Source organism: Daphnia magna, linkage group LG5 (genome assembly GCF_020631705.1).
Source record: "Daphnia magna isolate NIES linkage group LG5, ASM2063170v1.1, whole genome shotgun sequence".
Lineage (NCBI taxonomy): Eukaryota > Metazoa > Arthropoda > Branchiopoda > Diplostraca > Daphniidae > Daphnia > Daphnia magna.
This window is the reverse complement of record NC_059186.1, coordinates 12,010,016-12,024,202: the sequence shown is the minus strand read 5'-3', so window position 1 is coordinate 12,024,202 and position 14,187 is coordinate 12,010,016. Positions and strand designations below refer to the sequence as shown.

General features: G+C 43.4%; 3 protein-coding genes across 4 annotated transcripts; 1 reads left to right on the top strand and 2 right to left on the bottom strand.

Annotated features, from left to right (window-relative positions):
• Positions 1 to 445: 445 nt before the first annotated feature.
• LOC116922734 (ATP synthase subunit C lysine N-methyltransferase) lies at positions 446 to 1,492 on the top strand. Its single transcript, XM_032929121.2, has 5 exons — positions 446 to 724; positions 788 to 907; positions 978 to 1,100; positions 1,159 to 1,221; positions 1,287 to 1,492. The coding sequence occupies exons 1-5, from the start codon at positions 518 to 520 to the stop codon at positions 1,425 to 1,427; spliced, it is 654 nt and encodes a 217-aa protein (XP_032785012.2). The 5' UTR covers positions 446 to 517; the 3' UTR covers positions 1,428 to 1,492.
• Positions 1,438 to 3,543, bottom strand: LOC116922733 (ferrochelatase, mitochondrial). 2 transcript variants are annotated; one of them, XM_032929120.2, is made up of 8 exons: positions 3,392 to 3,543; positions 2,907 to 3,179; positions 2,722 to 2,824; positions 2,442 to 2,662; positions 2,210 to 2,375; positions 1,982 to 2,138; positions 1,788 to 1,903; positions 1,438 to 1,710 (listed from the first exon to the last, which is right to left on the bottom strand). In XM_032929120.2, the coding sequence occupies exons 2-8, from the start codon at positions 3,170 to 3,172 to the stop codon at positions 1,516 to 1,518; spliced, it is 1,224 nt and encodes a 407-aa protein (XP_032785011.2). In that variant the 5' UTR covers positions 3,173 to 3,179; positions 3,392 to 3,543; the 3' UTR covers positions 1,438 to 1,515. The 2 variants fall into 2 exon arrangements, with proteins under 2 accessions (XP_032785011.2, XP_032785010.2); XM_032929119.2 differs by having other exon boundaries at positions 2,907 to 3,262; positions 3,392 to 3,534.
• Positions 3,544 to 3,642: 99 nt separating this feature from the next.
• LOC116922731 (protogenin) lies at positions 3,643 to 13,238 on the bottom strand. The gene is made up of 6 exons (XM_045174212.1): positions 12,745 to 13,238; positions 11,488 to 11,744; positions 11,259 to 11,394; positions 9,439 to 9,721; positions 8,884 to 9,358; positions 3,643 to 8,814 (listed from the first exon to the last, which is right to left on the bottom strand). Exons 1-6 carry the CDS (start codon positions 12,833 to 12,835, stop codon positions 5,902 to 5,904), a joined length of 4,155 nt encoding a protein of 1,384 aa, XP_045030147.1. The 5' UTR covers positions 12,836 to 13,238; the 3' UTR covers positions 3,643 to 5,901.
• Positions 13,239 to 14,187: the final 949 nt, after the last annotated feature.

The following is a 14,187-nucleotide window of genomic DNA, read 5'->3' as shown; positions in this document are numbered from 1 at the left end:
TGTTATTATTTTATGGTTTAAAAATTTCCCGGCTATGACGTTCTGTTCTCCATGCGGTTTCAACTTTCAAGGTAATCGTTTATTAATAAGTTTAGTTTATAAAAATAATCATCAGGTAAATTCTATTTGAATTTTACAATGATTGTTTCTTTGATTCAAGTTAATTTTTTATTTCTGGTGGTATGATTATTCATGACTATATGTCAAGAAAAGCCAGACTGAATTTTTTATCCATCTCTTCCGCCTCCCCTACCACAGATAAAGAACACTGTGTTCTTTATCTGTGCCCCTACCATCTAGAGAACGGCCTCGATTACCCGAAAACCAGCTTACTCCCGGAAGGTACTGGCGGGGCGCTGAGCTGAAAAAAAAGCTGTAAAAAGCAAATTTTACATGTGTCGCGCCGGTACCTTCCGGTAGTACCTTTCCCCTTGATCCGTTCACCGTTCGGCAACGCTGTCTTAGACGAAGTAACCAAACATGCTAGCGTGATATTTTGATGTAAATAACACAAATAATGACTATGGAAAACAAAAACACGCAAAATCTAAATTGCGGATGTGATCCTTACCTTCTGTCGTTGGTAGAAACTTCCCAGGAACAGCAACCAGTTGCAAAAATATCAAATAGATCTACAGGTCTTTTACTTGCGTCCATTACTGGAGGAGCCGCGATTGCGTTAAGTGTTGTTTGTTTCCCTTTCGTTGCGCCAGCGTTAAGACGAGTACTTGTCTTCCAATTTTCATAAAAATTTTCGTAATAATGTTTGCATTCTATGACTTCCCAGGTAGTACTTCCATATGTTCCAGCAAGTACACAGCAAGTTGAGAATGTCATGAAAGCCCTCTCCAAAAGCAGTACTGGAGGGAAGAAATTGATTGATCTTGGCAGCGGAGATGGACGAATAGTAAAATTGCTTGAAGCCTAATGTCTTAAAGTGCAAACATTAATGCAATACTTTGTTGTGCTTACGTAAGGTTTTGGCTGCTGGTCAAAGAGGCTTTCAAAGTCATGGAGTTGAATTGAATACAGTCCTTGTTTTATATTCCAAGTTAGCTGCCTGGAGGCAAAGAATTAAAAATGCAACTTTCAGCAGACAGGTAATTAACACTCCTGGCAAAAAAAGATTGCTTTCTAATTCAACAGTTCATCTTCCAGGACTTATTCAAAGTAGACTACACTAAATACAACAACATTGTCATTTTTGGTGTAGAAGAAATGGTAACCGTTTTTTTTTGTAGCTCAGAACTTCAAGTCAACTAAATCTTTCTTTTGCTTGCTTTAAGATGCCTGAATTAGAAGAACTATTTGAAAAATCATTGACCTCTTCGAGCCAGGTTATAGCGTGTCGTTTTCCTTTGCCAAACTGGAAACCTTCCCATATAATAGGTGAAGGAATTGACACAGTATGGGTGTATGAAGTGTAAAATGATCAAGCCCAAAGAAGTCTAGTGTATTTATAACAAACAAATAAAACCCTCTATTCAATAGATTATTACTGGTAGCCTACTAAAACTACTTGCACATGGTGGAGAGCCAGTTTTTGCACTTGCCACAGGTTTCGTTGACACACATTGGACACCGGGAGAGTAACTGACCCGTTACACGCGGGCCTTTGCGTAAGTGAGTTGAGACAAGATCAGCCAGAGCATCGATGAATATTGGATGGTCGTTGAGTGCCGGAAGTCGACGATAAGTTTCGACTCCAAGCTGCGATTGAAAGAGATCCAATTTCATACATGTTACGATTGTGTTTTTTAAAATTAAGTTTAGATTTTTTTTTCCACCTTTTGGGCTAGTTCTTCCCCGTATTCGATATCCAGTTCATGGAGAGTTTCAATGTGATCGGAAGTAAATGCGATAGGGACTAGTAAGAAATGTTTCTTTCCATTTTTTATATAGCCTGAAAAATCAAAAGTTCTCATTAAGAACACGAGACCTTGGAACTAAAACTAGTTTCGGCGCTGTTAGTGTTTATTACTTTCAATGGTTTTATCAGTGGCGGGCTCCAGCCACGGCAGTGGCCCGACCTTTGACTGCCACACTAATCTGTAGGGGTTGGCATGATGAAGTCTGCTCATTATTAGCTGGACAGTGGCTCCTACTTCGGCCGGATAGGGGTCCCCACGATTAACAGACTAGAGAGAGGGGAAAAAGAGCTGATGACACCAAAGTATAAGTTTCTACAAAACAATTAAATATTACGAACCCTCAGCGGAAGGGAATGAGCGGAAAACAGGATGATAACTTCATCTCGAATTTTCGGGTCGATGCTTTGTAGCTCTTTTTCAATGAGGTCGACAAAAGCATCGACTAGCCGGGGATGTGTCCCCCAGCGATCAATTACGCTCCAGTTCAATTTCGTTGTGATATTACTACAATGTTTAATTGTCCTTTATTCGAGAATTGACGACCAAACTTAAACTGAATGTGATACGTACCGTTCAGCGTAATATTTATAGATGGCGTTCATACTGGAACCAGTTGTTGTACAGCTGTAGTGAGGATACTGAGTAAATGCTACTGCTCTTTCGAGGTTATCCTTCTCCATTTGCTCTAAGGTTATTTCGGTAAGAGGATTGGCGTAACGAAAGCCAACGTAGGCCTTGTGAGGGGCCGACTCGGGAGAAATCTTGTCCAGAAGCGTACACATCATGTCACCCTTAATTAACGAATCAATTTAACGTGAATAACTATGTCATTCTTGTCACACAAAAATACCTGTTTGCGTGTCCATTTTAAAATTGGCGAACCGCCTCCAATTTGCCCGTATTTTTTCTGGATATCTGGTGTCCGCCGTTTGGCTATGTAAGGTCCCAACTTACTGAAAATGGAGAATAGATGGATTAAAAGGCTAGTCATAAATTGGATCAGTGGAATGTTGGTTATGCATGTGTGTTTAATACCTTTGTAAGGGCAACTGAATGATGTCACGGTCTAAGAATAGGTTGCGCAAAAAGTCCCCAACCTCGGGCAAAGTGCTTGGGCCACCCATGTTCAACATTAAGATACCTGTTTTTGCCGGTTTTGCATGAGAATCTGTTGTGGCCGTTCTGGTATTGTTATTATTGTTCAACCAATGAGACGTCATCATCATCTTTGCCATTCCATTAGGAAGGAATTGCTTTGGGTTTGTGAGTATCATTGAACGGCCAAGTACTGCGGAAACCATGGTTGCCCTGCAGAGGAAATTACTATTATATAACATTTGCAGTAAAATTGTTATCAAGTCAATTCCAAGATGGTGGCCATGAAAAAAACCCTGCACGAATTCAGGGTGTAATTGTCAAGTATTTGTAGAAGACCGTGAAAATGTTACTTAAAAAGAGATTGTTTATGGATAGACAGCTGGAAGTTTATACGACGACAAATTCAAGTCATGTCATTGTACCTGATTTGATGATGGCGTGAGTGAGCGAAACGTACAACTTTTCGAGATTCGTGGGCAATACGTGCGTGCGTGTTCGATGCACGACCCAAATGAACTCGATCGCTTAAGAATTCCTCTTCCTCATGCCACACGATATCTCTCCATTATCAAATGTTGATGTTGAAAACAAGAGATGTTTACTTTATTGAAATTTTCACCATGTGTCGACGTTGCCAGTTTGCAAGAAATGAAAGATGTTCTTTTTAAACGCATTTGATGTACACGATGTATTACGTATTACAAAATTTTACGTGTAAACAGATGAAATTATTTCTTTATTTTTTTTTTCTCCAACCTGAGCATGAAGACCGATAAACCGTACGTGTGGTAGTGGCGTCTGATGCCGAATCGAAACAGGTAACTTTGACAAGGGGTTGAAGGTGAAAAAAAAAAATGAATGAAGAATGCAGATACACGATAGAGAATAAGCCAACAACGAAATGATCAAACGTAAAGACGATCAATAAGATGGGCAAATACACGCACACGAAAATTAGCGAGTTGCTGGGTCCACAGACATACGAAAATCCAATTTGCATCATTTCATGTATCCATTACATTCGGAAGAGGGATATATAATAATAATAATAATAATAATAAAAGAATTTAATCAGTTGCCCGTAGACGAAAAATAATCAGAGCAGCGTAGCGTATACACACAAAACCATGATTTTTAGCAGCAGACGACAGTGTAGCGAGATAGAGAAAAATGCACATGTTTATACAGAAGTTTGTGGATTCAGGTACTGATTGTGTTTTTCCTTCTTTTCTTTGAAACTGTTTGCATGTTTGAAAATCATAGATCCTAAAACATAAGACTTTCCACCCACACGTGGGCAATGCGGATGGATTTCGGGAGGAGAGAAAAAGAAATTGGTGGATTACTTGAGTGTGTTCCTCGTGTCGTTTTCACCTGAGTAAGAGTCGAAGGTGGTACACGCAACAACAACAACAAAAAAAAAAATGAGCCCTTAGCAACCAGAAGGAACTTGTTTTTCAGCAAAGGTAATTGTGTGGGGTCGGAATAATTACAAAGTTCTATTGAGCGAGTTTGTTTCGTGTTTTTCAGAGAGGCCGGAGGTATTGTCAATAAATGGAGTTGTAGGAGGTTGTAAAAGACGATGAGGAGGAGGGCTGTGTGTGTGTAAAAAATTAAACCAATTAAGGATGAAAATCTTTTGAGCTTTTTTTCTTCTTCGTTTTGAACGGGTAACGTCGGAATGGCGATCCCTGAACATCGTAATTAATAATCGGAGAACTAAAAAAAAAAAAAACGTCAGGGAGATGTGTGTGTGTGTGTGTGTACAGAAAAAGAAAAGAAAAATCAGTGGGGGAGGTGGCTGTGGTGGGCGGAAAGACACAAAGATAATCGAGGTAGACAGAGCGGCGGTAGCAGAATAATATATAATAAATCTGACGGATTGGAACTGAATCAATGGGTCAAGAGAGAAACAAATCAACAACGAGGTAGATCTGTGTGTGTGTGTGTAGTGTGGGTTTGATGTTGTTTTCAGTGGGAGGAGAGGGGGAAGGGGAAATGATTTTTTTTTAGAAGAAAATTTGTACCAGTCAGGGGAAAAACAAAATGTGTTTCAATGTTTTCGTGGGTGGGGCTGGTAGAATTTTTTTTGTTTTTTTGTTTTGTTTTTTTTTTGTAAAGAAGATCATATTTACAATTGTCGTAAGTTATATATATATATAAATATATATATATAAACAGCAGTAAATGGAGAGAACAAAGAGAATAGTAGGGTAGAGTCCTGAGAAATGCTTTGAGCATTTTGAGCGCGGATTTTTTTTTTTCTTCGTGTGGTGGAGGTTCTGCTGGTGGATTGGACAACAACAACAACAAATTTAATGTGTGACTCGCTACGATATAAAAAGAAATAAAATGGGAATTAAAGGGACACAAAGAAAAACGTTTTCATTTTATGACAGACACATAACAAACCCGACGAACATTTTTTCTTTTCGTGGTATAGTAGAAGGCAAAAAAAAAAAAAATCATCACCGGGATGGGGCAGAGAAAAAAAAAAAAATGAAAATTTTTCCAGGGATAAGAGGGGAAAAAAAAAAAGCGATGTTTTAATATAAATTACAAAAGAGGCGTTAAATGCTTAAATTGTCAAATACGTATTTGATATTTTCAACGGGGAGGGTAAGAGGATATATGCAAATAATAATTCTATTGACGCGTGTGTTGCCTTCCTCTCTCTCACTCACACTCACACACACACACGTTTTTTTTTTATTTCCTTATTATCCACAGAAAGAAGAAGAAGAAGAGGAAGAAGAAGAAGATGTATCGAGGGGAAGATGGCCGTCTTGGACAGGTATACCCGTAACTGTTGTTGTTCCTGGGAGGCTGCTGAGAAAGAGAGAAGTTGGAGGAGAGAATGGGTGGGAGGCAAGGATACGGGCTGGAAACAAAACACAAAAGGGAAAGGAAAAGGAGAGAATTTTTATGTTATTCAGGTTGAAATGACCAGCTGTTGTTCTTGGTCTGCTGTCCCCTTTGGCGTCGTCGGCGTCGTTTGGCTCCGATTGTTGTTACTATTGGAACTCAATCCACCACTGGTGACCACTACTAATCCTGAGTCGTTCATCATCTGGTTGTGATCAGCGTGACACATACCCGTATCTTCTTGATCCTGCCGCAAGGATCGACTACTCTCATCACTAGTACAACTAATTGCTTCACTACTCCTCCGATGATGGCGCTGGCTGCTGCTTGTCGTTCCACTATCCAAACTGTGCAACGAACTGTCACCGTCGTCGTCGTCGTGACTGTGCAACGAACCCTGATGTTTACTTCGTCTCCGACGGCTCGGGTAATCTAAACTCAAACACGTCGTTTCCGTCGCTTGCGACAGGATGGTTCCATCTAATCCGGCCGGATGACCGACTACACTGCAAGAGAGAGACAACAGCGGCAGTTCACTGCGATCTTCGTCGTCGTCTTCGTCCTCATTGTCTTCCTTGCGACTGATCATCGTCATCGCCGTCTCGGTTGCGTAATTAGTAGGCGTAATTATTCTTCCGGCTACACTAAAACGAGATCCTGATGGATAGCCTCCTTTCGTGTCCAAATGAGAAGGCATTTCTTCCAGCGGAATGGTGGCCAACATCGGAATAAACGCTTCCATTTCCAACAGGGCCGCATCGTCCGATCGCTCTCGGCTGTTCCTCAACGAACCGTTGCGCCTCACCGGATCCTTTTGATGGCACTGCTGCTGCTGCAAACGACCGTTGGCCAATCCGTTTACACTGGCCGTCACTGCGTCGGCCGACGATGGAATTTGCTGCACTTGAGATGAACTGGCCAGTTGAGATGGATGACGCTCCGTCGTCGGAGACATGCGCTTGATGCAACGCGCTCGCAGCAGCATGCTGAGCGAACAGGCGATAGCCAATCCGACACTGACGGCCAAACCGATAAAAGCGCCCAGGTATTGCTCACTGAAACGGACGGCCGCATCGTTGTTGGCGTTCGATTTTTCGTCCGTCACTGAGCTGATGCTGCCCGTCCCTTCGGCGGGAAGGAAAGGGCACTCCAGTGCGGCCGTGAGAGGGCCCCAACCGACGGACGTGCGGGCCTGCATCCGCACGTGGTACACCGTTCCAGGAACGAGCGCTCGAAGTTGACTTCTCAGCCAAACTCCAGGCTCTTCTTTCCTCGTCCAAGTGTCGATTGGCGCTTCCGGATCGACGGAAATCAATATGGCGTAGCCGAGGATGTTTCCCTTGACGGGGTAGGGAGCCTTCCAGAACAGTTGGCCTGTTGTTGTTGTTCCGGCACTCGACTCAACGGAAAAGGAAACATCCAGGGGTGGACCCGGTAAGTCGGCCATTGTCCGCGCATCCGTTGCCGGACTGCTGTACGTGCTGGAACGTCCCTGACGGTCGTGCGAGCGGATGCTGATGCGGTAGAGAGTGAAAGCTGTCAAATTGGTCAGCTGGAATTGATTTGCGGTGGTGCGGATAAATGATGGCGTCGGCACCGCATTGCTGGTCGATTCCGTCGGAATGGCCACGTAGCGGACGGTGTAGTAAAGAATATTGGCCGCGTTTTCCGGTGGCAGCACGGACCAAGACAATTGGATGGCGGTGCTGGACACGACTTTCGCCTCCATCCGGATGGGCATCGGTTCTGAATCCGTGTCCTCCTCTTCGTGTTCGAATCCAGCGTCCCACAATGTCCGGATGGTGCTGGTCACAGTCGACGGTCCATCCTCGCTGTCGTTATTGATCAATTGAAATTCGTAGATGGATCCAGGTTTGAGACCAGCGATCCATCGAGAGCCGGAAGCTGTTGGAAGGATGACAACAGGACTGGTCTCTCGACTGCCCTGGATTCTGTAAGTCAAGTGGATGTTTGCTCGCGTCGGACGGCCGACGACGCCCACATTCTGCCACGTCACGAAAACGGACGTGGAATTGGCCGTCACAAGTTCCATGACGGCCGACGGAAGTGACTGCGGCGAGGTTGGGCTACTTCCGGCATCGGCCATCACTCTGGGCATTTCGACAGTGAACCACTGTCCAGATCCGGCCCCATTCATGCTGCCGGGCAAGACACGGACGTCGTACTTCCGGCCTGGATGTAATCCAGTGATGGTGTACTCGTGAATGTCTCCCTTGACGACTTCAATGTCAAACTCCTTGGCTCGATGACGCCGATATTGAATTTTGTAAAACGAGACGGAAGATGATGCGGAGGTGGTGGAGGAGGAAGAGCTGAACCGACGCCACGTGACTTTCAGCGTATTGGGAGTGAGCGGGAGGAGAGTCACGTTGGGCGCCGTGGGCGAAGGTAAAGTCCTGGGCGTGGGACGAGGTAGAGACGATGACGGCAGCGACGACTCCGGTTGATCTTTCGATTGAATCAAAATGGCTGGATTAAAAATGAGCTTGTCCGACGGATCCGATGCCGACTTTCGAACATAGGCTCGAACGTAAAAGGAATAATTGGCATTTCGTTTGAGGTTTTCGATCCTGTGGCTGGAGGTGGTGGCCACTTCTTGCAATTCCTCGTTGTTGGATGTGGCCGCGTGTTGACCAGCCGCCGCCAGAGGCATATAGTGAACCGTGTAGGCTTTGACGTCCTCGACGGGCACGTTGCGCGGCGGATCCCACGTCAACAGGACGGCCGTCGGAGTCAAGGCCACCGCTTTCAGGTTCGAAGGCGGTTCCGGCCGGGTGCCTTCCGAAACGTTGACAAGAAGACGGGCAGAAACAGAGACGACACCGGCTCGATTGCTGGCCTGGCACTGGTAGATGCCCGAATCACCCGTCACCGTGTTCGACAGAACCAGTTCAGAAAATGCCCCACCATTGCGTATCCGGTTTTTGATTCGACCGCCAATCGGAACGATCCGCCCATCCTAGAAAAAAAAAACGTGTCAAACATCAACCGATTATATATTAAACAGCTTTTTATTGCTATTGAATACCTTGAACCAGCGGATTTCTGGCGACGGAATTCCGGTGACTTCGCATTCGAAACGCACCGTTTTGGCGGTGGGAAACACTTGCGACTTGGGTAGTCGAATGAATTGCGGCACAGTGGCAACGTGGACCACTGTCGACTGGGTAATTGACGTGCTGGCAACGTTGCTGCCTGCCGTAATTGCCACGCAACTGTAATGGCCGGCCATATTCGGATGGATATCCGTCAACGCTAAATAACCAGGTCCGGTTGCTGGTAACGACGTCGTCGAATTGAGGACCCATTTGACCGCAGTGTTTATGCCTGTCGCTAGGCATTCGATCGTCACGTTGCCTCCCTGGACGACCCACAAGTCACTGGCCGGAGGCGGTGAAATGAATTGCGCTAATCGATTTGGACGAGCATTGTCCGATGAAACAACCAATCGTCCAGCTTGACTCTTTCTTTCCTTTTCGGCCATTTCATTTCGAGCGACGCATCTGCAAATCATTGAATTGTTTTTCATTTTTTTTTTATTTTAATTAAAAAATAATAATAATTTAAAAAAAAAATGTGTTACCTGTAATTGCCAGCGTTTTCTGGCTGGACATTGTAAATGTGCAGGATTTTTCCCGATTCGAGTTTAACGAATCGCGGATGAATGGGAGAGCCGTTGATAGAGTCGGTTCCATTGTCGCCATCTTGCTGATTATCTGTTTGGGTGACAGTGACGACGGCCACGCCATCCTTTTCCCAGGTGATTTCCGCTTCCGGCATCGATTCAATTTCACAGGCAAATCTCACCGGATCGCCCATTTCTACTGTCGCGTCATTTGGCCACGTTGTAAATTCTCTCGCCAACACTTTTTTTGTTTGTTTTCGAAATAAAATAATAAAAGATGAATTACCAGTGAAAATGTTATCGTGGACGACATTTTCTCTTCTCATGTCATCTCGTTTTTATTGCAAATACTTTTTAAATGACAGAGTAAAAGGAAATATGCTAAATAATTGAAACGAAATTCCCTCCCCTCTAATCGTAAAAAAGAAATGTGCTGGTGCTCGCATTTTTTCCGCTTCGCATGTGTCACTGTCGATTAGAGACGAATGCCACACACTCGCGAAGGGGATGGGCGGCGTGTGTCAATGGCCGCCCTCAATGGAAAACGGAAGAAACTCGCAAAAAATTGAATGAATGAAATAATTGAATGCAACGATGCACATGCCATCTAGTGACTGATGACGGCACCAAACCCCCCTTTTTTTTTCTTTTTAAGCAATACCCACCCGCCTTAACTGTTTGCGGGGCGAACGCACACAAAATGGCGTTTCGGCGAAGAAGAAGAACCCGCAAAATTGAAGATGAGACTCACAAGGGAGGGGTTCATTCATTGAATCATTTTCATTCATTGCTTCATTCTCTGATTTGCGCCAATTCTCGTCTTTCTTGTTCGACTTTTTTTTATGGGGGAAATGAATACCAGGTCAAGAGACGAGTTTTTCAACTTTTTGTTGTTGGCATTCTTTTCCCTCCGAATGAGAACACACACACAAAAGGAAATGAACCGTTTCTTTTTCACCGCAACTGCCTGGATTTTTTTTTTGTTTTGTTTTCGATGACACATGCACGAAAAAACAAATTATTTCAAACATTTTTTTTTCGAGATAAGAGAAAAACGAATCAATGAAAACAATAAAGAATTCATTCAATTTCTCTCTTGTGAGATAGGTATACGCTCCTATTTTCGTTGTTTGGGCACAGCAACAGCTTTTTGCCCGCGTAATCAACATGAAAACCCAGAGGGCACACCAAGTTGTTGGTGTCCGGTGTGGTCTCGAAGCGCCCCTCAAGAAAAACCTTGGAACTTTTGTGGGGGGGGAGCAGAAGAAGAGAAAACTCCGCCCACTTAAAAAATGCCCGTTGCCCTTGGGAAAGTTTGCTCTCTTTTCTTTTTCCCATTTATTTTTTTTTTCGGTATTTTTGCATCATCAAAGTATGTGTGTGGTTCTTCTTTTTTTACTCATTACAACATGTTTTTCTCTTGTTTTGTTTTATTTTGCTTCCAAGTGTGGGTGGGTGGGGGAGAGAATGAACGGTGAGTCAGAGCGCCACTGGCGTCGTGACAATCGGACCAAGAAATGACCAGAAGACGAGTTTATCCATTTCCTACTGCCTTTTTCCCCCCCCATTACTGTTTGTTTGTTTTGCCTTAACAAGAAATGGGAAAAAAAAAATAGTATCGTCATAGATTTTATTGTAAGAATAAAGGGGATATGTAGGGGAATAGGCACCGCATTGCAATCAAAGTACCAGATGCTACCGCCAGAGATCGCTGTCTCATTGCCCTAAAAAAAAAATCGCGTTTCTTCTTTTCTAAACGATAACGGGAATTTCTTTACCTGCAACTCGTACGGAAACATTTCGCGAAACGAAAGCTCCCGCAGACGAAGAGCTGCTCGATGTTTGTCTTTGCTGTGCCAGGCAGTTATAAATCCCTTCGTCAGAACTCGAGCGTCCAGGTCGCTTATGCAACACCTAGTGGACAATAATGCAAATAACATCAATTTTCCTATTCTATTGAAAACATCACATTGAAAAAAAAAAGAAGTAATAATAAATATGTTATACCTTGTCGAAATAAAGAGATCCATTGGCTAAAAGATGTCGTCTGGCATCAGGTAAAACGATGGGTATTCCATCCTGGAACCAATGAATATCAAAGGCAATAGGTTCGTCTAAATGACTTGTGCCGTTCCGTTCGTCGACAGAGGGGAAAGGAGGTAGACGGACTAGGCAATCGAGTCGGGCGCTTTGACCGCGCGCCACCACCACATCGTCCGGCTCGTGACTGAAACTCAACGTCGTTCCACCAGGGTCTGCTGATGCTATTTTTTTTTTTTTCAAATAATAATAGAATTATTCGTGATACAATGACGAATGGAATGGACGATAAGGAACGAATATATTGATTTGTTGTTGCATATCTGTAAACGTTGAGTAGAGAGGACAACAAATAAAGTACCAAAAATATATATCTGACCGGGTAGAGCCTAAACAGGAGCGGCTGTTGTTATCCAAGGCCTACACACTTATTACCTCTCTCTCTCTCATTCCACTTTTCCTTCCCTCCTCTTTCCTACGACGCAATACGACACACTCAAATTCCTTTAGGCCTTGTTTCATCCCGCGTACTACGCAGTTTTTTTTTTTTTCTCTCTCTCTCTTCCCACACCACTACTTTTGCTCTCTTCCGGAAGTGATCATCATGACGTAAACTAAAAAAAAAAAAAAACACCCGACCCCCCTTTTTACCCACCCACCGACTCACGGCCGTTTCAATGAAAAATCTCTTCAAATCAAGGCCGAGTATTGAAAATTGTGTCGTCACACACACACGGCAGATTCCTTTGGGTAATAGGAGGCAGACCATTAGCCTTACTTGGTCATCGTCGTTTTTTTTTTTTTTTTTCGTTTAATTTAAACAAAAAAATGCGACCGACCGGTTTTGGCTGTTGCAACTTTGACTTCTTGTATCACTTCACACACACTGGATGTCTCTCTCTCTCTCTCTCTTTTCTTCTTCTTCAATAAGATAAATCTTTTTTTTTTCTCTCTTGGAAAGAAGAAGAAGGGGGAAAAAAAATGAAAATTCCCCGTTTTTGCAGCAGTTGTAAGGCGCCTACTACACAGCGCACAGCCGGATGATGAAAGACAAGCTCCGCCCACTCCACGCTAAAAAGGTTTCTTTTCCCTTCCCTTTCCCCTCTCTCTCTCTGAGAAAGGAAAAAAAAAAAAGAAAATGGAGGGGATTTTTTTTCTGAGAAAAGCGTTTTCCAATGCAATAACATAAAAAAATAGTTGAACATGAAAAAAAAAGAGACGAACCGTCATAGAAATCGGCTGCATTGATGAGAGAGGCAATCATCCACCAACTCGCCAAGAGCAGGTGGAGGCTGATGAGACGCAACGGCGCCATATATCCTGAGATTCATGAGAGCGACCACACACACGACGACGACACACACTGCAGGCAGATGATATGACGACACAACATGGAAATAAGGATAACTGGAAATGTTTTTTTTATTCTCTCTTTTAATTCGTTTTTTTTTTTGTTGAGGGGGAAATGTGTTAACACAGAAATCCAATGGATTGTGTCGTCACACAGTTTTTATTCGTTTCTCGTCACTTTTTTTCGTATTTTGAATGACGAAATCCAATGATGCACACACGCACTACAAATATAAAGAGAAGAGTTTAATTAAATGGTAGTTGTTGTAACATTACACACACACACACACAGAACGCAGAGAAAGAGAGAGAGAGAGATTGCGATGTTAACAGTTGGACGCCTCACGGACAACTGACTCGAGTTGTCCTTGGTCTCTTTTGCAGATCCCCCTCTTATTCTCTTTCTCTCTCTTCTCCTCGTTTTCCTTCTCTCTTCCATCCTTTCTACTTTCGCCTTCGGGCTCTACTTTAATGGCTATGCGGACGCTGTGCAGCGGTGGCGCTGCTATCAGTGTGCCACCCACCTAAAGCGAACTGCAAGCGCCACTAGCGGTTAAAATTGGAGGAAAATGGTGGTGGGAAGGCGGTACGATCAGTGTGTGTTTGTTGTTGTTTGCCTTCCCTTTTTTTTCCTTTTTATTTCTTTCTCGCCCAAAGGAAGCCATTAAATGCCACACCTCCCACTAGCCACCCACAACAAATGATTAGTCGATATAAGCAGCAGACGACGCCATGTGAAAAAGAGAATCTAGAATGGAAGAAAGAAGCTAGAAACTATTTTCCAATTGATTGACCTTATGTAACATTTCCAAGATGTGTGGCTCCGAAACAGCAAGGAATAGTGGCGTTTATTTGTAAGGCCCAAGAAACGATATTTGAACTCAGAGTCCTTAATTTCACGTCAACATGTAAAACGAAAAATCCGTGACGCAATCAAAGAATCTACGATACACGAGAAGGGTGTCGTGTCCGTGGTCGGATATTTAAGAAAAACGGGAAAAAGCCAATTTATGTTTTGTGTTCATTCTCTTTTTATGTATTTTAACGTTGGTAGACCGCACCATGAAAAAAAAAAAAGTATCGTATCATGACGGGCGGCATTTTATTCCAGGATTCCCCCACCTTCTTTCCGGAAAAAATGAAATCCTTAAAACAAAAACAAAAATGTCATTAAACAATTGGAGACATTCCAAATTATTCTGATATTTTAATTTGTTAATTCGAGAATCGTCGTGACTCTTATCGTATGGCGGCAGCAGCGGTCGGACATTTCGTGCCTTTCTTTCCCCTTTTTTTTCTATCTTAGCGATACCTGGG

Coding starts and splice junctions, on each gene's coding strand:
- LOC116922734 (XM_032929121.2), top strand. CDS start 518: ATGACTATGGAAAACAAAAACACGCAAAATCTAAATTGCGGATGTGAT. Junction 908..977: donor GCAGCGGAGATGGACGAATA/GTAAAATTGCTT, acceptor TGCTTACGTAAG/GTTTTGGCTGCTGGTCAAAG. Junction 1,222..1,286: donor TTTTTGGTGTAGAAGAAATG/GTAACCGTTTTT, acceptor GCTTGCTTTAAG/ATGCCTGAATTAGAAGAACT.
- LOC116922733 (XM_032929119.2), bottom strand. CDS start 3,208: ATGTTATATAATAGTAATTTCCTCTGCAGGGCAACCATGGTTTCCGCA. Junction 2,139..2,209: donor CTCATTCCCTTCCGCTGAGG/GTTCGTAATATT, acceptor CCCTCTCTCTAG/TCTGTTAATCGTGGGGACCC. Junction 1,904..1,981: donor CACTGATAAAACCATTGAAA/GTAATAAACACT, acceptor TTGATTTTTCAG/GCTATATAAAAAATGGAAAG.
- LOC116922731 (XM_045174212.1), bottom strand. CDS start 12,835: ATGGCGCCGTTGCGTCTCATCAGCCTCCACCTGCTCTTGGCGAGTTGG. Junction 11,395..11,487: donor GATCTCTTTATTTCGACAAG/GTATAACATATT, acceptor ATTGTCCACTAG/GTGTTGCATAAGCGACCTGG. Junction 9,722..11,258: donor TGTTTCCGTACGAGTTGCAG/GTAAAGAAATTC, acceptor AAACAAAAAAAG/TGTTGGCGAGAGAATTTACA.